Here is a 25,307-nt window from a genome sequence, read left to right as displayed (position 1 = left end):
GCAGTGCCTAATTGAATCTATAGCTAGTGAATGCCTGGAGGCTGTGGGAGTCTGAGTGGAGGGGAACCAGCTCAGGCTCAATCCTGACAAGACCGTTGCCTGAGGGCATTTCTATCACTTGGATTCGGACACGCTCCCCTTTAGTCCTACATCGAATTGCACTGCCTCCTTCAGGACTGATGTGTACTTTGTGGATCAAGGAACAGGCGGCAGCTGCAAGATTTCGTACCTCAATATACCATGATTAAGTACAGATTCAAGTATCACCAATTGTACCTGTATTTGCCCTAGGAGGTCCTTAAAGTACCTGCTTATGATTTAGTCATCTTGCCTGTGGTCTACGGCAATGAATTCTACATGGTTTTGCTTTTATAGGCTACATGGAGCTACAGCTAATCCAGAATGCAGAGGCATGGGTTATTGTGGATATGTTTTGTTATGCCCACAAAATATCTTTTCCTGGAGCTGCATAGACTTAATTGGGAATGAAATTCAAGCTATGGTTATCCTCTATAAAGCCCTTCATGGCATAGACTTGTTACTTGCTGCCCATCCTATATGGTTTGACAAAGTTGGCATTATCAAGTTCTATTGATTAAGCAATGCCACCTGAAAAGCCAAGGGACTGGTTTTTCTCTTCCGTAGGCATATTCTCTGGAATGATGTTCCCCCAGAGATCCATATAATCTCACCCTACTTTATTTGTATGAGTCTTAAAATCTGGCTCTTTTCCTAGGCCTTGAACTACAATGGTGGCAGTCTCCTTGTGGGTTGTCTGATTTATGAGATGGGAATTGGTTTTCTCTGTTTTTATAGATAGAACATGGACCAGAGTTGTCATAAAGTCAGGTGGTTTATAAATTTAACAAAAAACCCTCTCCCCACCATAATAACATAAATATGAAAAGAGAAATGTTGTCATTAAAGGGGCAGAGAATCTCTGGAACAATAGGTTGGTGGGTAGAATGGGCACAGCAATCTACTTTCCAGTAGAGATAGCTTTGACAGGAAGATTAAATCGAGAATCAAGTTATTATTTAAAAAATAAGTACATTCCTAAACACATTATTTCCACAATGTCATTAAATTTTAAAATACTTAGTAAACGTTTAAAATAAACAAATTAAAGCTATATTTTATGATTGGTTTTTGTTTTTACTCTGTTCTCTAAGTTTCGGTATATTTATACTTTTATATTTACTGAATGGCTGGTTTGTACCACATACAGATTTTGATATACCATTTCCAAAGTCTATAAACACATAGTGCTACAATATCATTCATCCAGCTATAAACTGAGATTATCTAAATTACATCACAACAATCCAAGCCAACCAGGACAAAGAAATTCATCTATATATTAGTAGAAAAATAAAGATCCAAATAGCATGTGTAGATATTGGATTCAATTGGTGATATGATCCAAATATTCCCTCCACTGGGTAACAGATGTATATTTTCTGGATAAGGACATTCCTTTTCTACAAAATACGTTTCTACTCCTGTTTTTCCTATTCCAACAACTTGGGTGAAACATGGAAAATGATACATTGAATATCATCTTTCTTTTGTTCTTCTGTATTGACATTGAAATAATGCAGATTATGATAACATGTCTTCCAGTTTGCAAAATAAATAGATTCGTTCTAAAATGTTACAAAATAACATTAAGTGGCATTTCATCTATTAGTTGCAAAATATAAACAGATAGAGTTTGGTGTTCTTTTTGTCATGTTAATTTTTTAACTGAAAATGGCAAGCTGCCATATATTTGCACAGTAAAGAGTAACGACACTGAATTATACTAAATAAAATTTAATTAACCACTAAGTCTCTTTCTCTCTCCATCTCAGCATAAATTACCATGGTTTTCCTTTTTCTTACTTGAGTGTTTAAAGGTCCTGTAACAAAGCAACCGTTACCCACTTCTAGTTTTGGAATTTAAATGGGATTGTGAGTTTAAAATTTGCAACTGATAGACTCAGAAGCATTTTGTTTACTTATGGATAGTTGTTAAATCTTAGAAGCAAAAGATTTGACATTGTATATGGCAAATAAAACAGTTTGCGAAGCGGGAAATTTATTATATTATGTGCGTAACTACTTGATAGTTTAGTGAACTTTCACAAAACTAAAATTCTTTATTACATGTTACACAACCCATTTTAATTTTCTCAATTTATTGTATTGGTTTCTGTTCATGACAGGGAAAAATACGTCATGTTTCTGTCTAAGAGGAAAATAATATTTTGCTGTTCACTACTAACATCAACAATAGTTCTTGTTGCGAACCGTTTAACTATGTATTCTACAAATGTCATGTTTCAATAGCAATCATAATATATACACTTTAGAGCCCTTTTCCTTAATTGTGCAAAAGTTACATATTGCATATTTGATTTTTTTTTCTTTACAGTTAATGAATTACTTTTAATGACATGCATTCACTTAACCCAAGTCTTTATTATCATGCAGGCAGCGGTCTTTTTCTTTTACATTTTTTTTGTTGTTCATCATACCCTCTGTGGCTTCATCATAATTCAAGACGAAATGCACTTTTCTTATATTTTTAAAAGATGGGACATTTTGAGGAACAAAAAAAATGCTTCGTTGTGTTTCTGATCATGCAAAGCATCCCTGAAAAAGGAGAAAAGGCAGATGCTATGAGGACCCACATTGTTGAGGGCAATATGTTGACTCCGTAAACTGCTTAGAGAGGGCTAGAAAGCACTGTGAAGTGCCATATAAGTGCTATTGATATGAGGATGACATATCAACAATCTTTCTTCAATTCCCTGCAGTAAGAGAGTTGGAAAACCACGCCACTCAGATTCAGTGGCACGTCTTTCTTTGAGATAAGAAGGGGAAATATTTTTCATGCTACTTCTAGACCACAGAACCCTGATTATAGCCACTCAGAGTCACCTTATGAGTGAGATGCGTGGCATATAAATTTAATAAATAAATAAATAAATAAAATAAAAACCACCAACTTCTGAGTCCACATTTTCTTCAGCTGTTGAGTCAACAACTTTGGCCTATGCTTCATTACTTTTTAACATTATGCTAATTTTAACCTAATTATTATTACAACCCCTCCTTGTTTAGTGACAGTCTGTAAATAAGACAGTAGTAATAAATTAATAAATTAGTCAGTTTTTGGCTAATATGGGAATTTAAGCCCAAATGTCCGCAACAGACAAAAACACATGCTGGCGTGAGAGTAAGGCTGGCACTGCTGCACAGCAAAACTTTTCCTAAACGAGGTTGCAGCACCCAGCAATCTTTGCAATCTCTTTCTCTTGTCATGTGGCTTGCTTTGCAACCATTTAGCTTCTGATATAGGATTGCATTTTAATTTTATTATTTATTGATTTCAATTATACTTTTTAATTCTAAGCTGCCCTTCATACAAGTTGTTACAGCATGAAAAATGGGAGATCAATGCTGTCTTTTTTCTTAATCTAGGCAACGATACACACACACACACACACACACACACACACACGTAGTGAGTTTCAAATCCTGTCGCTACTGGTTTGCTCGTGGGGGCGCGCATGCTTGCGCGCAATGCTTCTGCGCATGCACAGAAGCGTCTGGGTGGGTGGAGCCTCCCGCCATTGCCGCTACCGGTTCGCCCTATCTGGGGGCGAACTGGTAGCAACCCACCACTGACACACACACACACACACACACACACACACACACATATAATGTAAGTAGAAAATGTGTTTGTATATAAGTGCACACTCTGTTCCAGACACATGTATACTTACAGAATTATGTAGAAATATCTAAACACTGGTTATATCAAAATGTTAACTGTTAAAGAATATAGGCTTTGCTTTAGAATAATTACAAATAATGGAAACAGTTTTTACACAGCATCCAATTAAATGATTATAAATAATGTATTGTTGAAAACTGCTATCTGAACCTCATCTAGATATGCAACTTCTTCATTTTACCATTTTACCATTAAAATAGGAACAAAACTCAATACATTAGTCGATACAAGTGCAGCATACATTTTGATATTCTCTCTCCATATCTGCAAAAAATGTATTTCTATTCCTGTGCATAGATTGAGCTTCTTATAAAAATAATTATAATAAAATATAGAAGATAAACTTAATCCTTTGAATGCCATAAAAATAATTTTAAGCAGACACCAATTCAGCAAATCTTCAATAGACTTATATTAGCCATCCCATACATCTGTTGCAGATGATATAAAGCTATTTATTTCCCTGCCTAAAATCCAGATTTGCTCTTCCATACTAGTGCACTTTGGATAGAGACGTTCTTCGCTTTTAAGAAAACCATTCGGTTTCAACCACATAAGAAACAGTTACTGGGGAACCCTTCCTAATTCCCATGTAAACAAACTTCTTAGCCTTCCCTTGCTTGTATAAACCAAGGGATTGAAAAGTCTTTGGTGGATTGTCGGAAAAAAAAAGCAAAACAGAACTTCATCTAAAATAAGGTGCTCCCAAAGGGAAGGGGCAATGTGTAGCATCATCAAGGTCATACTCTCATTGGTTTTTGTTTTGTTTTGGGGGTCTTCTTTCAGTTGGGAGGCACCCCGGCTTCTTTCTGACGTAGTCTTTCTTTCTGTTGTTTAAGAGAAAAGGAGTTTATTATCATTCTTTGCTTTAGTTTTCCATCTGTTTTCAAACTGCAGAGAGTATATGGTTTAGGCCAAAAGAATAGAGCAATTTGAAACCAGAGTAGACATAAGCTTCTCCCTCCCTCCATTTTCTCCAGAAAATTAATTCCTGAAGTGCCACACTATGACAGGAAGGATATGTTTTTAAAGCAAGTATAGATCAAAAACCCTGTACATTTAGTCAACGGTGTATGTCTGTAAAAAGTACAAATGTGAAATAAACACAGACGTTTAAAAGTTGTAGAAGTAAAAAAGAAAGAGTAACGGCATGATTTGAAGCCAGCTACTTGTAGGGATTTTCCATTCCTTTTCCTTCAAAAATGAGAATTTTACAGTCCATACGGTGAACCCAGTGGTGAAATCCAATTTTTTTTACTCCTGGTTCTGTGGGCGTGGCTTGGTGGGCGTGGTGTGGCTTGGTGGGTGTGGCTTGGCCATGGCTTGGTGGGCGTGGCAGGGGAAGGATACTGCAAAATCTCCATTTCCACCCCACTCCTGGGGGAAGGATATTGCAAAATCTCCATTCCCACCCCACTCCTGGGGCCAGCCAGAGATGGTATTTGCAGGTTCTCCAAACTACTCAAAATTTCCGCTACCAGTTCTCCAGAACCTGTCAGAACCTGCTGGATTTCACCCCTGGGTGAACCGCATGATACCATAACTGTAGGCCAGACCAAATACAAACTCGATAGCCATACATTATCATATACTATTTTGGATAATAGTATATGATTTAATTTGCTATTAAACTAATTTCATATACATGCTCAACATCAGATTGTCCCGAAAACAAATAGTCATATCTTTGTTACTAAATTGGATTCAGTTCCCTGTAGCTTGCTGGTATCTGTATTTAGCATCTACATGCAGCAAAAGAATTTTCCATCTGTCTACATAAAAAAGACAGTAGCCAATACTGGACAAAATCCAGCAATCCAGAACTTGTTCTTAAATAAATTAAAATGACAAATTTAGAGGACATCTTACAGGAATGTGCTATTAATTATCTTTTCTATCTACAGTGTCACATTAATATTACAGAAATGGAAAGAATCTTGAAAGGCAAAAACAATGCCAAGGATGATTTAATGCAGCAGGAAAGGATGCCCATGCTCAATTGACATTCAGATTATTTTTTTATACAGAAACATGTTAAGATCTACAATGATTTTGTAAGCTGGCTCCAAGATATAATGCCATTGCAGGAGAAAGCCTTTAGGACACCCATCCCAAGATTGAAAATACATATTTGCTTTTCAATAGATTAACTACATAAGAATTAACTAAAACTTCCAGCTCTAATTAAAACAGAACCAGAAACCAGAATCACAATAAGAATATAACATACCAGACTAGCAGTTGGATTGATTTTCCTAGTTTCCACTTTCTTTTCTGAAGTTAACTTGCTCACTGATTGCTGAGCCATTCGGAGTCTAAAACAGAATATAAGCAAGTATTATTAGAGCTTTAAAAATTATATACCACATAAAAGTTGTTTTCCTAAATAGCTATACTTTATAAAGCAAACACACAAAATCTACACCAATTCTCTTATCTGACAAATTCGGAAAAAATATTGTCTACAATTTTTAGAACCGGTATAGGACCTGACCTATTCTACATTCACTACCAGTGAGAGTTTTCCTAACAAAATGTCTTTTACTGAGATAATCATTGATCCAACCCCTTAATCATATTAGCACTGATTGGGAGCAGTTTCCCAGAGCTTCTCCATCCAATGAATTTGGGGTATTTAATTGCAAAGCATATGTTCTATTACTGAACCATAGTCCTTCCCTTGTAAGAAAGCACCCGTCAGGCCAGTATGACCTTTATCAAGGTCATTGCGATGCAGTACCAATTCCAATCAATAATGACACCAAGATGCAAATCCTGTGACATTCCAGGCATTTTGATATCTCAGTTTGTACTGAAGACATATATTAAACTGTTATACATTGGCTGTCTTGCTCTTAATTCATGGATTGTTCTTGATCTCTAATGACCATTTTGATGGTGTTCAGAAGCAAGTGGTCCACATTACAAACAAACAAACAAAAAATTGCTATGCATTCCTACTACCTGGCTCACTGAGAGATCAAACTGTAATTTTTATCTAACACTGGAATGTCTTGTTGAACAGAGTTGAGTATAAAGAAAATTTCATCCATGGAATTTAGCGGCAAAACCTAATAATAACTTCTTTAATAACTATTTTGGTTGAGTCAGTAGGACTATAATGTACAATACAGTTAGTTGGATTACTGGTTAGTGGCACAGAAGCTGCAATAATCTTGACTAGCTAAATTGTATCAGTTGTCCATTTCTAAGTGACATTTAAAGTAGCCCCATCAAAGTACTGTTTTATTATAAAACGTTGTCAGTCAATGGCCCAGCAGATTACTTCAGAAAATTCAGTTACTGTGAAATATGGAAACAAGAACTGCAATGCCAGTTTGACACTAATTCAAAAAAAAAAAAAAAAAAAAGAACAGAATTGTCTCCTTAATGGTTCATAAATCCTAGAAAATAATGGAAATAAGTACGACTACCTGCGCACTTTTCACCGCGCCCTTAAGACCCTCTTGTTCCAGAAAGCCGGACTGGCCTAATTACAATTTTTATTATGGGTGTATGTATGTTTTAATTTGCGGGCCAATTTTATATATTGATTTTAATTTGGTTTTAAATTTTATAAATCTATGTGTTTTAATAAGGATGTACACCACCCTGAGTCCTTCGGGAGAAGGGCGGTATAGAAATCTAATAAACTTTAAACTTTAAACTAGAATTTTCTATGAAAGAACAAACAAGCAAATACTTTTCTATAAAAAAATTAAGCACTAAAACTTTCAGTCCAAATTGTCAATATTATTATCTAGTCGATTTTGGAGAGAGGCATTTTTTAAATCTAAATGTTTTTATAGTAGGTCAAATATCAAACACATATATAGTCATTCACACTTATTACCCAAGTCAATATGATTAACAAAAGTGCATATTTTGTAATTACAAACATTAAATAAAATTGTTCACATGTTAACAATGTTAACCAGCTTTAAAAAATTTTTTTGCTATTTGCTAGTATAAAGTTTTCACCTTTTCAAGAATACCTAAGTGTTGTGTCCAGGCTGAGGATAGAAAAATGTTGCTTACTTAACCCCATGATCTCCTTTTCATTCAAAGGATCAAGGGTGGAAAGGAAAGGAATTAAGGCATGAAGTGATTTGATACCAAAAGACTGATTTGGTATCAAATCCAGCAGAATGAACCTTATATAACCAGCTTCTACCACAATACATTCTCAAAACATATTAAATTCCTTATGATTAACATAATTTGGAGTATTTATAAAAAAGGTTCCAACTATACTAATAAAGGAGAATATTTGTAGCTCAGGGTTGACATAAAGGGTCCTTGTTGCTCTCTGAGCTTGCTTATTTTCTTGCAGACATTTCATTATCCAAAGTAAGTAACATCATCATGCTGATATGGAGTGCTGATTGCTGGTGGTCTTTTTGTTCTCTTTTGGGCTGGGTGATAGTCTCTTTTGCATAGTCTATATGCATGTTGTTAATGTCTGTATGTCTATTGATGACTGTTTTGACATTCAACAGGTTCCAACAATAATTGAGAGCTAGTTTTGTGGTTAAGGCATCAGGCTAGAAAACAGGAGACTGAGAGTTATAACCTCATCTTGGGTATGAAGCTGAGTGAGTGATTTTGGGCCAATCACCTTCTTCCTGTCCTAGGAAAGAGGCAATGAAAAACTACTTCTGAAAAAATCTGGCCAAGAAAACTGCAGGGATTTGCCCAAGCAGTCTCTGAGAATGACATATGACTGAAAAGGAAGAAAAAAGATCAAATAACTATAATATATTATGTTAAAAGTTTTTTTTAAAAAAAGTGTTCTTAGCTTTTTCAAGGTATGTTGTTCAATAGATAAAGAAATAGTTAATTTTTATTTGGCATTGCAAACTTAATGCTTGAGTCAAGTTATTTTCAAGATGTGGGTCTGTGTGCAATTACTTTTGAAAATTAATATACATAAATATTGTTTTAGGCTGAGTTCATGCATAACATCAAACCATGATTTGTCACCATGAGAATAAATTTATAGGGAATAAAGTAAGTATAACAAAAATAAGTCTGTTATAATTACAAATAATTTTGTAATTAACTGCATATTTCAAACTATGATTACAGAATAACCTAGATTAGTGTTTTTCAACCTGACAATTTAAGATGGGGTGGGCTTCAGTTCTCAGAATTCCCCAGCCAGCTATCTTCCAGCTGAAATCCATTCATTTTAAAGTTTCCAAGTTTGAGAAACACTGGACTAGATTGTTACAGGTACTATATAGAGCCGTGATGGCTAACCTTTTCCAAACCGAGTGCCCAAAGTGCGCACGTGCGCCCGAACCCCCAAAATGCAATGTACTCCACGCATGCTCCATGCTCCCATGCATGCACATCCACTGCGCGCCCCTACCCCCTGCACATGCACGGCAGAGACCCAAAGACCAGCTGGCTGGCGGGAGGCGGGTGTGCACGTGTGCAGTGGAGCTAAACTGGGGCAACGGCTCGCGTGCCATAGGTTCGCCATTACAGATATAGAGGAATGAACATTTACACTTCAAGAAGAAAAAATCAGCTGTTTGAATATGATATTTTAGAATTTTCTGACATTCATAGGGTAATATGAATGGGATATGATTTATTTGCTCATGACAGAAGGTTTGATGAAAAAGAATTGAATAAAGTTTTTTTTTTAAGTAATGCTACTGCTTCTTTTCTGATAACCCTGCCTCTCATTAGTAGGTTGAGATTATTTTTCTCTAGAGCATGGGGGAGATGGTGGAAGAAATTTTTCTCTACTTTGACAGACTAAAACTTGAATTTCCTATCTTAAAAGAAAAATTCTATGTGTAAAGAATATATATATATATATATATATATTTCTTCCTAGCATTTTTCCAAAAGTTAAAACATTAGCTGCATGCTAATGTCATCTAAGTATTAATATTCTAAACATCAGAAATTATCCAAAGCTCCATATTTATATAAATGTACATCAAAACTCTGGACATTTGCTGCAGTGATCAAACTGCAAAATCACGTAAGGTTAAAAGAAAGTGCAGACTGGGACAATTTGTTGAAAGATAGAAAGATACAAAATGTGCTCCTGGCTTTGATCTTTATATTTTACATCTCACTGTTTCTCAAGCAACAGCCACTTTAAGACATGTTTTTTTTTTAAATTAGATTTATATGCCGCCCTTCTCCGGAGACTCAGGGCGGCTTACAATGCGTTAAGCAATAGCCTTCATACTTTTGTATATTTTTTTTATACAAAGTCAGCTTATTACAAACTGGGTCCTCAATTTACCTACTTTAGAAAGGATGGAAGGCTGAGTCAACCTTGAGCCTGGGGAGATTCGAACTTGCAATAATTGCAGACAGCTGAATGTTAATAACAGGCTTTTAGTCTGTTGAGCTATCCAGGCTCCAGACTTCAATTCCCAGAAGTCATGATTCTGGGAGTTGAAGTCCACCCAACTTAAATTTGCTGAGGTTGCAAAACACTGGAGTGTTTCAAGAGTAGAACAACACAGATGGAGTTTCCCAATTAATTCCTAATTAATCCAACTGAACCACACTGTTTATATGAGTATCCTTTCTAAAAATCAATATCTGTTATTGATCTTGAAAAGAAGGCCTGATAAGGATTTGCTTGTGTTTCTCCTGACTTGCCCTTGTTCTTCATGTGGCTGCTGGTGGCAGTGATGAAATCTTTGTGTGCCATTTCAAGGGCAAATTGCAAGCAGCTTCTATTATGGCTAATTTCAAGTCTAGGAGGACTTCCCCTTCCCTGACATTTTCTTTCTGAACAGAAAAACTGACGGCTGCTTAAGATTGTTGCCTGTGATGAAAGACACCAATGACCCACAATGTTTGCACATCTCCTTGTATAAAAAGTATAGCAATTTACTGAATTATCCACATCTGCATCTAATTTAAAATAGCTGCTTAAGCAAACGTATGCTTCTAATATTGGACAATTAACATTGTTATGTTGAATGCCAGCTACTTATGTGGCAAGTTGTTCATTTAGGCTCAAGAATAGTAATGTAGTCTTTGCTTGTTTAATATAAGGACACCCCATACACATACAGACATGCCTTAAATGTTTTGAGTAATTGTTAGCTTCCATCTAGCTTTTCACCAAATGTTACATGAAAAAGGGGATGCTTGTCTGCAAAATTTGTGTTCATTCCCAGTAAGCTACTATATTCCCTACTTTGTATTTCTGTGGCAAATAATCCCATAATATTTTGCTTTCCATTTCCCATTTTAAAATAGAAGCTGGTGTCTATTTAACAATAGAATCTGTTGGGTTTGGCAACAAATACATCTAAATAAATATTCAAAAATGTTAGAACTAAACTCAACGTTATCATTTTATCGTTTCCACTCAGATATTTTACATATATGCTACAAAAGTTGATTACCAATAATATAATTTATTAGGAAGCATGAGTGTGACTAACAATATACAACAGAAGTTCTTAGTTTTTTTCAGGCAACACCACCTTTTTTTAAAAAATCCCACTACCCTGATCAAGAATCAAAGCCCAAACGATAGAAAATTGGCTGACTTAAATTAACTTTTTTTTAATGTGTGTATTAGTCTCTCACAGAACCACAATAAATTCTTGCAAAACCCATGGGGTTCCATAGAACATAATTTTTAAGGAAGGAAGGAAGGAAGGAAGGAAGGAAGGAAGGAAGGAAGGAAGGAAGGAAGGAAGGAAGGAAGGAAGGAAGGAAGGAAGGAAGACTATATATACCAGAAAGTTGCAAATGGGACCTACTTCAAAATAATATAATGTGGAGTGCTCCAGAAGTACAAGTTTCTAGCCATGTCTTCTTCTAGAATATTTATTCCATTTCCCTTCCCTAAAACTAAGCATGCCCAGTCATCATTAGGCTGGGTTCAGGAAGAGGAAGTGTTCTACTTCTGCAAACTTTCAAATCACTCCAAGCCTGTTTTATGAGGAATGAGCACGGGGTTAATTTGGCTGTATAAGAAGTGAGAGTCATAAACGTGAATTTAATAGGAAGGGGGAAGGAAAATGAAATGTAGCAAGACCACTGGACTGGAAAACATTTAATATTATAATATGTAATTTAAAATGTATTACGTTTTTAACATAAATTGTTATGTGTACAGTAATAAAATCATTAAATAATCATCCCAATCTCCCCCCTTTAAACCTTCAAACAGTCCAAATCTTAACACAAAAAAGGGTTTTAACTAAAAACTAATAAAATCAGGAAATGATAGAACATGGCACGGCATGGAGTTTGATCTCCACAGCAGGATACCAAGAAATAATGCTGTAAATTCAGTATAGGATTTTGACACTGTGCTAAATGGAGACTGAATCCCACAGGCTTCCCTTTGATGCAAGTGTGAACATATTAACTTCACTTTTGTTTGTCAGTGCTGTCTGCAACACCAATATTGCCTCACTTAAAGTTGTCCAACATGAAAATGCAAAGAGAAGCAATCTGTTCCAAATTAGCACAGCTCCTCTTTCATTTCACTAGCTAGCAATTGGAAGGGGTTAAGAAAGTGTAATTTATCAGATTATATGTGTTTATCTTTTTGTGGGGACAGCATCCCTTTGGTCAATTTTCCTAGGCACCCTGAGGGAATAATCTTTCCTTGAGGTCCATTTGATCTCAAAGAAAACAATGACGCCTGAGAAATACAGGAGTATAATTTGTTGAGTTTGAAAAAGAACAGCTCCCCAGACTTCTAAAATGGTATTAATGGCTTTATTAGAACCTTACCTTTCTTTGGAAATATTTTTGTTCTCCCGTTTCCAAATAGCCTTAAACTCACTGCAGAATTCATGCCAAACCATGAAAACATAATTCGGTGTGGTCTCCTTTTCACCAGATTTTGGCTTTATTCCATAGTACTTCACCATTTCTTCAAAGCTGGAGGGGGTGGGAGAAAGGTGGACAGCACATAAACTCATTGGGGAAATTCAATGGAAATTTTGCTGGCACAGATTTCTGACTAGAAATTCCAAGCTACAAATTAAAAAAATCAGGTACAAGTAGAAACTGTACCATAAATAGAGACCAGATGCAATATAATATATAAGAGGTTTTTTTTTTTATTGCATCAGCTAAGTGAATTCAGTTGACAGATGTCTACATAGGCAATAGCAACAGAAAAAGCAAAAAACAAAAAAAAGCAAAGTGGTAAGTAAGATTTGAGAAAGAATCACATTTTAAAAACAGTTGTTTACGAAAAGGCACTGAATTGAACCATTGTACATTCCCCTAATAAATCTCTAAATAATAGGCTATTAAGTCATGGCAACCTCTTTCTAATTGAAGGTTTTCAGGTATTAATATCCTGAAAATACATCATTTGACCCAGAGCAAGCACCAGAATATAGTACTACTGGAGTTACAATCTTATAGTGACTATTCCTAGGATTATTTTCATCTCTCACGTACTGTCTGCTTCTTCATTTGTGTCTTCCAAGCAAGTTGAAAGAACTTATTGCTTAAGGGCAATTTAAAGGTTAAATTGGGGGTATTGAGATCTAGAACTAAGTTTCTTATACTAAAGAAGGATGTGGCTGGTGAAACTATGCATATGTTCAGTAGACATTTTGTGAGGTTTTGGATTTTTGACCTGAAAGATGTTTATAAAATATTTTTAAATGCTCTTTTGGACAAATAGTAAGCTTATTATCTAGTATTGTTCCTTGATTACTATTTTCTTCTAGGAAGTTACAGAATACTCTCCATGTTTTTAACCAAACAACCTTCCTTTCATATGAAAGGACAGCTGTCACAGGAAAGCTACAACTTTTGCTTTAACTTAGTCCTGTTGGATTTCTCTGTGTACTGTATATATTTTCATCTATAATTCAATCTCCCAAAAGGAAATGCTGGAAAGAGTAATATGCATTTGAAGAAAAAATCCCAATCCTAATCTTATTTAAGGATATTTTTGAATTTATAATGCACAGAGTTAAGAAAACTGGAGAGCTTACCACTTTTGTGCATTGTCCAGGTGACTTTTCGCTGCCTTATGTTCTTCTACAGCTGCAAAAAGCATTTTAAAATAATTTTAGAAATCTGAAAGTATGCTACATTTCAAGGGTTTTATAATTTAACACTGCTCATAGAAAAAGGAATATTTATAGTATTAAAATGTGAATTGTAAATTAAGAAATTATGTCATCCTTGCAAACATTATAAGGAAAAGTACTGACATCCTAAAAATATGCCAGAAATACTAAGAGGCTGGTGTAATGGCATAGGTTCATCACAGCTTTAGTAGAAAGCCATATAAATATGCTTAATAAATGAATAAATAAAATTAAGTTTGACAGCGTATAAATGAGATTGGCTTAAATACAAAGTTGTCTTACGTAGGGTCAGAATTACAAGATTGTTCTACCACATCTCTCCTTTTGCACTGCAATCCCTGTTTTAATCTGATTAGATGTCATCCCTTTGTGGTAGATCAGACTTGGAAACCAAAATTGTGAAGACCAGAACTGCTTTTATTCTTCTCTTTAATACTATTTTATGTTTCTCCCCTCCCTGTCTTTATATATTAGAGAATAGGGGGCAGAGTTACGGTATGTTAAAATATTTACAGATCCAGTCAATTTCATACCTTTTGTCCTCACCTGCCATCATTTTCACAATTTACACATGAAGAAACAAAGGAAGAAATATAAGTTGTACATGATTTCAATTACAGGGCCAACATTAGAATTTTAGTTAAAATGTTGTAAAAGAGGCACAAAAACCGAAAGCACAGATTTCTCAAGTTTCCATTCTTACTTCAGTTGAAGCAAATTTAGGCGCTAGGGAAAATAAGCAAAATATTTTACTATATCTGTTATAAATCTTAATAATGCTATTTTCATTTGTATAATACTACACATAATCTGTTTTCAACCCACATTAGTTTGGTCTATTTAGCAAACTTATGGAAATAAACTGCTTTTAAATTATGTATAAATATTTTTGTACAAGGGCTTGCAAATCGTAAAGTGTTACTGTCCTTACACTTGAGATATTTTGGAAAATATCTGACATTTTTCAACTACATGATGCATGAAAGTTTAAATACACTTAACAGTAACGCAAAAATACTGACTATATTTATACATTCCACGCACAGAGCAAATTCAATTGTTTATTATCAGAGGTAATACAAGGAAACCAAGAAATTATGTTCTATTTAAAAATGGATAATGTTGCCTATAAATTTGTCAAAATTGTGTTGAAGGTCAGTTTACTAGGCAATTATAGCAATGAAGCCAGCAAAGTCAGTTATTATATTTTCATTTTTCTCAGATATATTTGTATATTAACAGAAAGAAATCTTTTCAAAGAGTTTGTTTTTTTTATGTACTCAAGAAATGGAACATATTTTAAATTGTGTTTCAGTTCATATCCTCTTTTGAAAAATAATACCAAAATAAATTGAGACCAATGATACTATATGTCTCAAAACTCAGTATTTTTCTTGGAAACAACTCCAAAAATGATTTTTTTTCAAATATGATTTTCCTGCATTCACATTATTAATCAATCATTATACCCCAACTGTGGTTAAACATGGTAACTTTTTAAACAAAGTATTATTTAACATAACAAGAAAGAATATTTTTCATTTGCTTGTATTCCAAAGAAAACAGAAAGAATAATCTTTCTGAGATTGTTAAATACAGGCAAACAATTTAAGAAAGTGGAAAATTGGTTTTAATCTCTTTTAAACAGAATATATATGAAACCAATCTGTTCAGCTTTTGAAAAAATAAACCAGACAGACTACACTTTTCCGTATAAAAATGAAGGATTTTTTTTTTTTATGGAGGCAGGGGTGGAGGGTTTAGTGTGCTCAGAAGTATGATGAATTATGTTAATAAGAATAGGAAACAGGTCTTCTCTAAAACAAGAAACTGTCACAAATACCGAGCAAATAAGCATATTGGGTAATACAGAGTTGCAAAAATCGATTACTGTACATGAACCTAACTTTAAAAAAAGCTTATGGTTGTGGTTATTTGAGTTGTTTTAGAAAATAAAAAACCCCACAGCATTACTTCCTCCTGTGGGATGCTTAGAATGATTTATGAAGCTGAGGTTATATTTTATACATTGAACTTAGTAAAGATTGATTTCATGCAATCAGGTAAAACTTTAGGAATATAATATGTACAGCAGCCTCTTGCACTTAAGATATAGTTTTCTACAGTGCTGGAATGGAGAATGGATTAAAGAATTCTCTTCATTAGGATATTTTCCTTTTACAAATAAACATTTCAGGTGATTGGGAGCATAGGTTCATTTTAAAGGCACAGCAGGAAAATGGCAAAATTGAAAGTAATTTTCTATGGATTTGTGTAGACTTTTTCACACTGTGAATTGCTTCATCTCATTTATTACCTTTCTATTGCTGGTAATGAATTATTCTGCCACATAGTCTTTTAGATCAGAATTAGCATCAGAATTGTAGAGTTTGTGACAGATATTGGAGCAAGAAAGTTATAAGAAGAAATATATGTGTGTTTTATATGGAACATCTGTTTCTTTGCACAAAACATTAAAAAATAATAGGAATTAAAATATAATAATATAGTAAAATATTTTTTAGAATTTAAAAAATAAAGCATATCTTTAAAAAATGATTTTGACAGCTTCCCATTTTATAAATTAATATTTTAAAAAGAACAGGAGAAGGAACAGGATCTACCGGTATGTACAGTTTAGTGTTAGAAGACTATTGTAGTAGGTTTTGGTTCAGTAAAATTGTCAAACTTGAAATTCTAATCTGTATCCAAAATTAGACCATGGACATATGTTTCTCCTATTGGTTAGTTCTATATATAAATATCAAAGCAATAAATGTATTCATAAACAAGGATGGTAAATAATATAATCTCACTGAAAAGATAGGTACTTCTTAATCCCAATATGATTTCCTCAATTCCATATGATGAAAACTCCCAAATTTAGTTGTCATGAAGACTCAATAATCTGAAGCTGAGATGGACATTATTTGGAATTGGTTGGAATCATTGCCCTAAGTTGGTTTGAACAGAGCAGTGTCTAAATCAATTAAATTAAATTAAATTAATTAGTTAGATTTAGTTATATTATACTTCACTCTTCTCCAAGCTGATGGAAAATTCTACTTGTTTACCCAATACATCTGAAGAGAGTCAGAATGGGAAAGGTTGGTTTAACTTTCCCCTTTTAATACATTATTGATCCTGTGTTTACATTTTTAATTTATGTTGCTAATCTGTTTAATCATACGTTTGTGCAAGAAATCTCTGAAACTTGTCATTTTCCCCAGCTTTGGGTTGAGATGGGTCTCATCCTCTTAAAGAATTATATCTGTTTGAGGAATTGTCTTTTCCAGACATATATAGTGTGTGCTTTTCACTGCTTTTTTCTAATGTTGTATGTTGTCTTTTGGAGTTGGGTGACCTTCTAAACCCCTAATTAATGAATTAAGTAAATAAGAAATATAAGTAAAATAATGTACTTTTCACTGCTAAGAAAAACATCTTGTTGCCTGTTTCTACTTTCTTGCTTCTCAACCACTAAGTGTGTTATATAGTTTTAAATCTAGGCTGAAATGCTTGCTCATCTACACAGACCTAAATTGTAATGAATACACTTATGTGTTAACTACTGTGTATCTTATAATACACCATAATACTAAAAACTATAGATGAAAATTTCTGTAAATCTAAACAGTTTGAATATGAGATCTCAACTGGCCAGCAATCAATTTTCATTGATGATTAAGAAAATCTCAGTTCACGTATAAATAACTTTCAACAAGGAGGCTTATAAATGCAAAGATCACATTGTGTAGTCTTTCTGTGGATAGTATAAACAGTATTATAAGTGTTGGTTTTCTATATATTTTCCAACACTTAAGGAGAACCATGGACATGGATCTGCATAAAATATTATATTAAAAATTATATTGACTTTAAGAAAATTCAATAAAGCCTATTAATCTGGAATAAAATTCTATACATTATCACAAATAATTCTGATGTAACTTGGGATCATTTCTATTCCCAAAAATAATTCTAAATTTACTTGAAGAAAATTATGTGTTAATTTCAAAGCAAACAGAAGATACAGTCTGCTATTTAAACTGGAACGCCCAACCTATATTACTCACTGCATTTCTATTACTTATGTATATATTTTCTATAGATTGCATTTAGATCTATTATTTATATTGATTTATAGTGACCTTTTGCTTCCAATAACAACTGCTTGAGCATACAAACATTCTTGAAAAAAGAAAACATCTGTATGATCACATCTAAATAAGAGTTGTGATATTCCAGGATAATTGTTCTATCTCTGGCACTCCTAATATTTTTCCAGTTGCCTGCAGCTGTTGTAATTCATGGGTATGGAAAGAAAGAGAAAAATGTCTATGTATGAAGCAATGAAAATCATGAACACAATAAATGTTTCGTTATCATTGGAATTTTGAAAACATGGAAATTATGATTTTTAAAACTATTCTTTGTCTCATTAAAAACACAGATCATAGATGAAAAAAATTATGCACTGTGAAGCATATTCCTGACGATTCCAAATGACTGTTTCATTTTGTTTTTAACACTAATGAAAAATATTCACTAACTGAAACAGTAATTTATTTATTTATTTATTTATTTATTAAATTTCTATACCGCCCTTCTCCAAATAGGACTCAGGGCGGTGCACAGCCAAGATAAAAAACAAAGCATACAAAATTTAAGAACAATATTAAAATAATTAAATGTTTTGGCCGAAATTAAGATAACCCAATTTAAAATCAATTTAAAATTTAACTCAGGCCAGCCCAGCTTGTTGAAATAAATAGGTTTTCAGGGCCCGACGAAAAATCCGGAGGTCTGTTATTATACGTAACTCTGGGGGAAGGTTGTTCCAGAGGGTGGGCGCCGCCACAGAGAAGGCTCTCCCCCTGGGGGTCGCCAGCCGACATTGTCTGGCGGACGGCACCCTGAGGAGGCCCACTCTGTGCGAGCGTACTGGCCGGTGGGAGGCTATTGGTGGCAGAAGGCGGTCTCGTAAGTACCCTGGCCCTAAGCCATGGAGCGCTTTAAAGGTGGTCACCAACACCTTGAAGCGCACCCGGAAGACCACTGGGAGCCAGTGCAGCTCGCGCAGGAGAGGTGTCACATGGGAGCGCCTCGTCGCCCCCATAATCCCCCGCGCGGCCGCGTTCTGGACCAGCTGGAGCCTCCGGGTGCACCCCAGGGGGAGCCCCATGTAGAGAGCGTTGCAGTAGTCCAGGCGGGAAATGACTAGTGCCTGAGTGACTGTGCGTAGAGAGTCCCGATCTAGAAAGGGGCGCAGCTGGCGTATCAGGCGAACCTGATAAAAAGCCCCCCTGGCCACGGCCGTCAAATGATCTTCTAAAGACAGCCGTGCGTCCAGGAGGACGCCCAAGTTGCGAGCCCTCTCCGTGGGGGCGAGTGATTCGCCCCCAATAGCCAGCGATGGCGTCAGCTGGCTATATCGGGACGCTGGAAGCCACAGCCACTCGGTCTTGGAGGGGTTGAGTCGGAGCCTGTTTCTCCCCATCCAGGCCCGCACGGCCTCCAGGCACTGGGACATTACTTCAAGGGCATCGTTGGGGTGGCCTGGGGTGGAGATGTACAGCTGGGTGTCATCAGCGTACTGATGGAACTCCACCCCAAAGCCACGGATGATCTCACCCAGCGGCTTTACATAAATGTTGAACAGAAGGGGCGAGAGGACCGACCCTTGTGGCACCCCACAAGCAAGGTGCCTCGGGGTCGACCGCTGCCCCCCCGTCAACACAGATTGCGACCGGTCAGAGAGGTAGGAGGAGAACCACCGCAGAACGGTGCCCCCCACCCCCAACCCCGCCAACCGGTGCAACATGATACCATGGTCGATGGTATCAAAAGCCGCTGAGAGGTCTAACAGGACCAGGATAGAGGAGCAACCCCTATCCCGAGCCCTCCAGAGATCATCCACCAACGCAACCAATGCCGTTTCCGTGCTGTGCCCAGGCCGGAAGCCGGACTGGAGCGGGTCTAGATAGACAGCTTCATCCAGGTACCGGGGAAGCTGTTGCGCCACCACACTCTCAACAACCTTCGCAACAAAGCGAAGGTTGGAGACTGGACGATAGTTAGCCAAAACAGCCGGATCCAGAGAGGGCTTCTTGAGGAGGGGCCTCACAACCGCTTCTTTCAAAGCGGCCGGCAGGACCCCCTCACTCAAAGAAGCGTTAACGATCTTCTGGAGCCAGCCTCGTGTCACCTCCCGGGAAGCCAGAACCAACCAGGAGGGACACGGGTCCAATAAACATGTGGTCGCGTTCAGCCGTCCCAGGACCCTGTCCATGTCCTCGGGAGCCACAGGATCGAACTCCCCCCAGATAACACTCTCAAGACCTGCCTCAGTCATCCCATCCGGACATACCCAGTCAGAGGCCAGTCCTTCCCGAATCTGAGCGATTTTGTCATACAGATACTGCACAAAATCCTCGGCTCGGCCCTGCAAGGGGTCATCCCGCGCTTCCAGATGGAGGAGGGAGCGGGTCACCCTGAACAGGGCGGCCGGGCGATTATCTGATGACGCGATAAGAGCGGCAAAATAACTAGATTTCGCCGCTTTTATCGCCACTAGGTAGGTCTTAATATGAGACCTCACCAGTGTTCGGTCGGATTCGGAGCGACTGGTCCTCCAACTACTCTCCAGGCGTCTTTTCCGGCGCTTCATCTCCCTGAGCTCCTCGGAAAACCAAGGAGCTAGGTGAGTTCGGTGCCGGGTCAGAGGCCGCAAAGGCACGACACGGTCCAAGGCCCCGGCAGCCGCACTATCCCAGGCGGCCACCAGGTCCTCAGTCGAGTCATGAGCCAGAGTCTCAGGAAATGGCCCAAGCTCCATCTGGAACCTATCAGGGTCCATCAGGCGCCTGGGGCGGAACCACCTGGTCGGTCCCGCCTCCCTGCGGCGGGGTGCAGCGGTTAGAAAGTCCAGTCGAAGGAGCGAGTGGTCAGACCATGACAAGGGTTCGATGACTATATCCCCTGTATCAAGGCCACTCAACCACTGACCAGAGACAAAAACTAAGTCCAGAGTGTGTCCACCCGTGTGAGTGGGGTCATGAATTAACTGAGTAAGGTCCATGGCCGTCATGGAAGCCATGAACTCTCGAGCCACCTCAGACGTTTCGCCGATAGACGGCAGGTTGAAATCCCCCATGACTAGAAGTCTGGGGGTACCAACCGCCACCTCAGCTATGACGTTGAGCAGCTCGAGCAGGGCCGTTGCCACGCGGCAGGGAGCCAGGTACGTGATCAACAAGCCCATCTGTACTCCACGACCCCACCTCACAAAAAGGGACTCACATCCGGCTATCTGTGGAACAGTGGTCTCCCTCGGATCAAGACTTTCCTTTATAATAACCGCCACCCCCCCCGCCCCTGCCCTGAGCTCTCGGCTGATGGAATGCTCGGAAACCTGGTGGGCACATATCCACGAGGGGAACCCCCCCCTCATGGCCCAACCAGGTCTCCGTAATACCTGCCAGGTCCGCTCCCCCCTCCTGAATAAGATCGCAAATGAGGGGGGCTTTATTTACCACGGATCTGGCATTGCACGACAGCAGCCGAAGGCTCGGGCCCTGAGAGTCTGAACAGCCTGGGATACGAGAAGGGCTATGGGGACCGGGGCGTGCCACCGCTCGAAGATAGCGAGTGCGCGCCCCCACTACATGATGCGGCCCCCTGCTCCCACCATATCTGCCCCTCCCACTCAACACATTGATAGAAAAGCCCTCGACAGAATGGACTCTGATGTCCCTCTTACCCCCGGAATCTGCACCCTCCGTGGCCCCACTAACAGCTGGGCCGGACCCCTCCCCCCGTGGGTTAACCCCCAAACCCACACAACCCTCCCGCCCCTTAAAATCCCTTAAAAATCTATCAAAAAGTTTCCCTAAAAAACCCCTTAATCCCCTTTTTGCAGCATGCCACCTCTCGGGGTGCCAAAGCCCGTCATAAAGGTAGGCCCTTGATAAAGTGGAGGGCCACACCTGCGAGAGGGGGGAGTCTCGCAGAATAAGAAGTTCTGTTGGCGAATACATCTAATCAATCAATTAATTAATCAATCAATCGGGGGAAAATCAATGGCCTGGGGGTAATCAAGATAGTCCAAAGTCTGGAAAGGGATATTCAATCAATTCCAAGTCAGTAAACTCCACTGCTCTCTCACAGCAGTGGATGGAGTCTTAGGCCGCTTCGAGGCCAGATGTTAAACCAGCTGCCCTCTCACGAAAGCTGGGAAGGGCCAGAAACCGCAGTCATCGATGTAATGTAGCATATCATGCATTGCTTGACAGTTATCCAGGAGTTTCTTCCCAGACCATTCCTTTAAAAAATAAAAACAGCTGCCCTTGATATACTACCATCTTCTGCCTTTTCTGTAACAAATCACTTAAAGTTCTTTTTATATGGGGGTGATATTGAATATTATGTACAAAAGAGATCTTAGTGTACCAAGAGATTGAAAAATAGATCTTCAGTAAAATGAAAAATACAAACCATTTATAAGACAATGCAGTGCTTAAAAGGAAAAGCAGTGTTTTTCTAGCATTTACAAACCTAGAAAGCTGATAAAAAGTGCAATTTTGGTTTTATACTTTTTTAAAAAATGCGGTCTTCACCATCAAAATATGTGGCACTTCTAAATGTGAAAATGTGTAATTTCCCTCAAATTCCATTCAATCATTCTGTGCCACACTTTTGCTTTGTTTATTGTTTATTATATTTTTATTCTGCTCAATAACCAGATTATCTGGAGACATTGCTATTTTGCTGATGAACAGTTCTATAGTCTCAAAAGTTTGCATTCAGCTTGATGACCTGTGACTTGCCCTAAGAAAGTTACAGTGTAATATATAATATTTTTTATGTTGGAATGGGAAGAACATGAAACGTTCTGGTTTTACTTTCTCCTCTGTAATCATTATTATTATTGCTACTGAAGAGCAATTTTGTTTGTATATCTTTATTAATTTCAAATTTAAAAAAAACTACATTTGGGGAGTGGTAAGAGGTGAAAAATAAGTGGCTTGAATCCCACCCAATGGAAAATTATTAAATTAAAATTTTATCTCTTTTTCCATTCTGCAATTTGATATCCAATAATATCTGCAACAATATTGTCATGGTTAATCAAGAAATATTAAAATCAAGATGAGAGTATTTACAGATTTCTAAACTGAATGAAGAAAATTACCAAGATTATATATATTGGCAAGTTAAGCATGCAAAGGCATGTAATTATGCATACCATAATTATATTATGGTATAACCCTAAGCATGCATTTTCAGAATGAAATTGCACTGTTTTTCAAAGATAGTTCCAGAATTGTACTGTAAAACATTTTCTACAATTACCAGGGAATCTGCTGAAAGAATGACACCCCTGCAGAAAAGTACAGTCTATAGAGATTAACCACACATAAATCACTCTTGGTAAATACAGTTGGTCAACCACTCATTTTTAACTAACCATTTTACATTGTGTTTATATGTACCAGATAATTTCCACACACTAAATATCATACTTCTGGTTTAATTTCCACCTATTCCTGAAGCCCTGCAATCTAACCCACCAAACATTTTTAAAAAGTGAAATGCTCTCCCTCTGTCTGTCTTTCTTTCACAGACACACACAGATGAAATAAGAGAAAGATGGATGGTTATATAGAGATCAAGGTTTAGATATAGTTTAAGATAGTTATGCCTATCCATTCAGTGGGATGGTAAGCAATAGAAATGAACTTTGTGGATAGAGTTAAATAAAAATGGGGACTTCCTCCAAAGACCCAATAGGAGTTGTCAAGCATGCAGAGGAATCTTTCTGTGGAAAATGAAAAACAACCAAAATATGGCCTAATATGGGTTCCATATTCTATCTGAAAGGATAATTCATGTGAAAAGAAAAAAAAAAAAACACAAACATTTTCTCCTGCCAACAGGAGTGGCTTCTAGTTTTTTTCCCCTAGGTTGATCAATGGATTCACTTTGCAGTGGGAAATCTATTATATATATACCTGTAAGGGGCGTGCATAAGCGCACCAGCATGCCTACCGTCCTTGTCCTAATGTTTCTTCTATTTGTATCTATTTTATGTATCCAATCCATGCTTATACTTATTACCTAATACGTTCTTGACAAAATAAATAAATAAATAAATTATTGCTACTGAGTTTATGAGGACGCTTCGTACATGTATTACATTTCTTTTTAGAAACGTCAGTAGAGAAATAAAGTCTGTGTATATAATGGTATAGTTGCTGGGTTACAAACTTATTTTACATTAAATTAGAAATACTGTAAATCTTAGTGAAGGCAGTGAGATCATCTGTGTAAATATGTTTAGCATTATATAAAAATATAAAGAATACTATGTTACCCATATAAAAGCACATTAATAAATTACTGTTTCAATATATTAATACTAGTATATTGTGACTAGCATATAAAGACAATTATTATTTAATGCCAGTGACAAAAGATCCACTCAAAAAGTGAAAGAAACAAAAGTGAAAGTAGAATGATTCCAAGAAGAGAAAATATAAATCCTATATCACAAAGGATTTGAAGATAGGGAATGGAGATAAGAAAATAGGATATGGATCTACTGACTGAACTGAACTCTAAACTGAAGTTGAAGAATTATGTTTGGAATGCCCCAGAACCATGTGAAGATAAGCTAAGGTAAATGATGTAATTTCTGAAACCTACTGAAAATGTTTTTTCACCTATATAAAGAAATGTGAACCACATTCTGCATAAATCTGAATCAATAATTAAAAGCAGATTTGTATTGAAATATATCAAGAATGGGAATGTGCTTAAACAGATTGGACAGTATGTACCTTCACAGTAAAAATCTTCAAACTTATCCTTAAAGGGCTGAAGGTGTTCTTCAGATGATTCTCTGAAAACAACTTTCATTTGTTTTTCACAACCTACAAAAATAAACTCAGTGTTAAACAACAAAACACAAAGCCTCTAATAAAGATTAATAAATCAAATATTCTCAAACAACAGTTTATATCCAACTAATAGGAATAAATACCCACCAGAACTGTAACATACTTTACGAAAAGAATTTCTAAATTAAGAAAAAGAACGGGCTTAAATGTCCAGTCATTTAGGTGATTTATTATGGAGTGAATTTGTAATAAAATGACTTAACGCATCTTTATGAAAAACAGTCTCCTACATAGCAACAGTCTTGCATTGTTTAGCTTCACTATCACTAATGGGCTTCGTTCCATGAAACAGAAATTTCTAGTATGAACGATTCCCAAATTAGCCTTCACTACTCACATTCATTGGAATCACTGTAAGAGAAAATAAGGCATCCACCACATTTTATAAAGTGCCAACGAGTTTCAGGAAGCAGTTTAGTAAAATAGTACAAACTATTTGAACAATAAAAAGAAACTATTCTGATGCATTCAAGAAGTACAAGTATATTGTTT

General features: G+C 36.9%; 1 protein-coding gene across 1 annotated transcript in view; it reads right to left on the bottom strand.

Moving 5' to 3' along the window:
• Positions 1-4,540: 4,540 nt before the first annotated feature.
• Positions 4,541-25,307, bottom strand: part of FMN1 (formin 1) — a 91,836-nt gene continuing 71,069 nt past the window's right edge. Inside the window, exons 13-17 of the mRNA XM_070931344.1 lie at positions 24,696-24,788; positions 13,756-13,807; positions 12,530-12,679; positions 6,018-6,102; positions 4,541-4,614 (exon numbers count right to left, since the gene is read on the bottom strand). Of these exons, the coding sequence (XP_070787445.1) occupies positions 4,570-4,614; positions 6,018-6,102; positions 12,530-12,679; positions 13,756-13,807; positions 24,696-24,788 (425 nt within the window). The 3' untranslated portion in view covers positions 4,541-4,569. The remainder of the gene's footprint in view (positions 4,615-6,017; positions 6,103-12,529; positions 12,680-13,755; positions 13,808-24,695; positions 24,789-25,307) is intronic.

The sequence above is a fragment of the Pituophis catenifer genome, unplaced genomic scaffold, assembly GCF_029215685.1.
Source record: "Pituophis catenifer annectens isolate HBS135680 unplaced genomic scaffold, rPitCat1.0.hap2 SCAF_1, whole genome shotgun sequence".
NCBI lineage: Eukaryota > Metazoa > Chordata > Lepidosauria > Squamata > Colubridae > Pituophis > Pituophis catenifer.
Note: the sequence above shows the minus strand (reverse complement) of the source record. Positions and strands in the feature narration are given on the sequence as shown.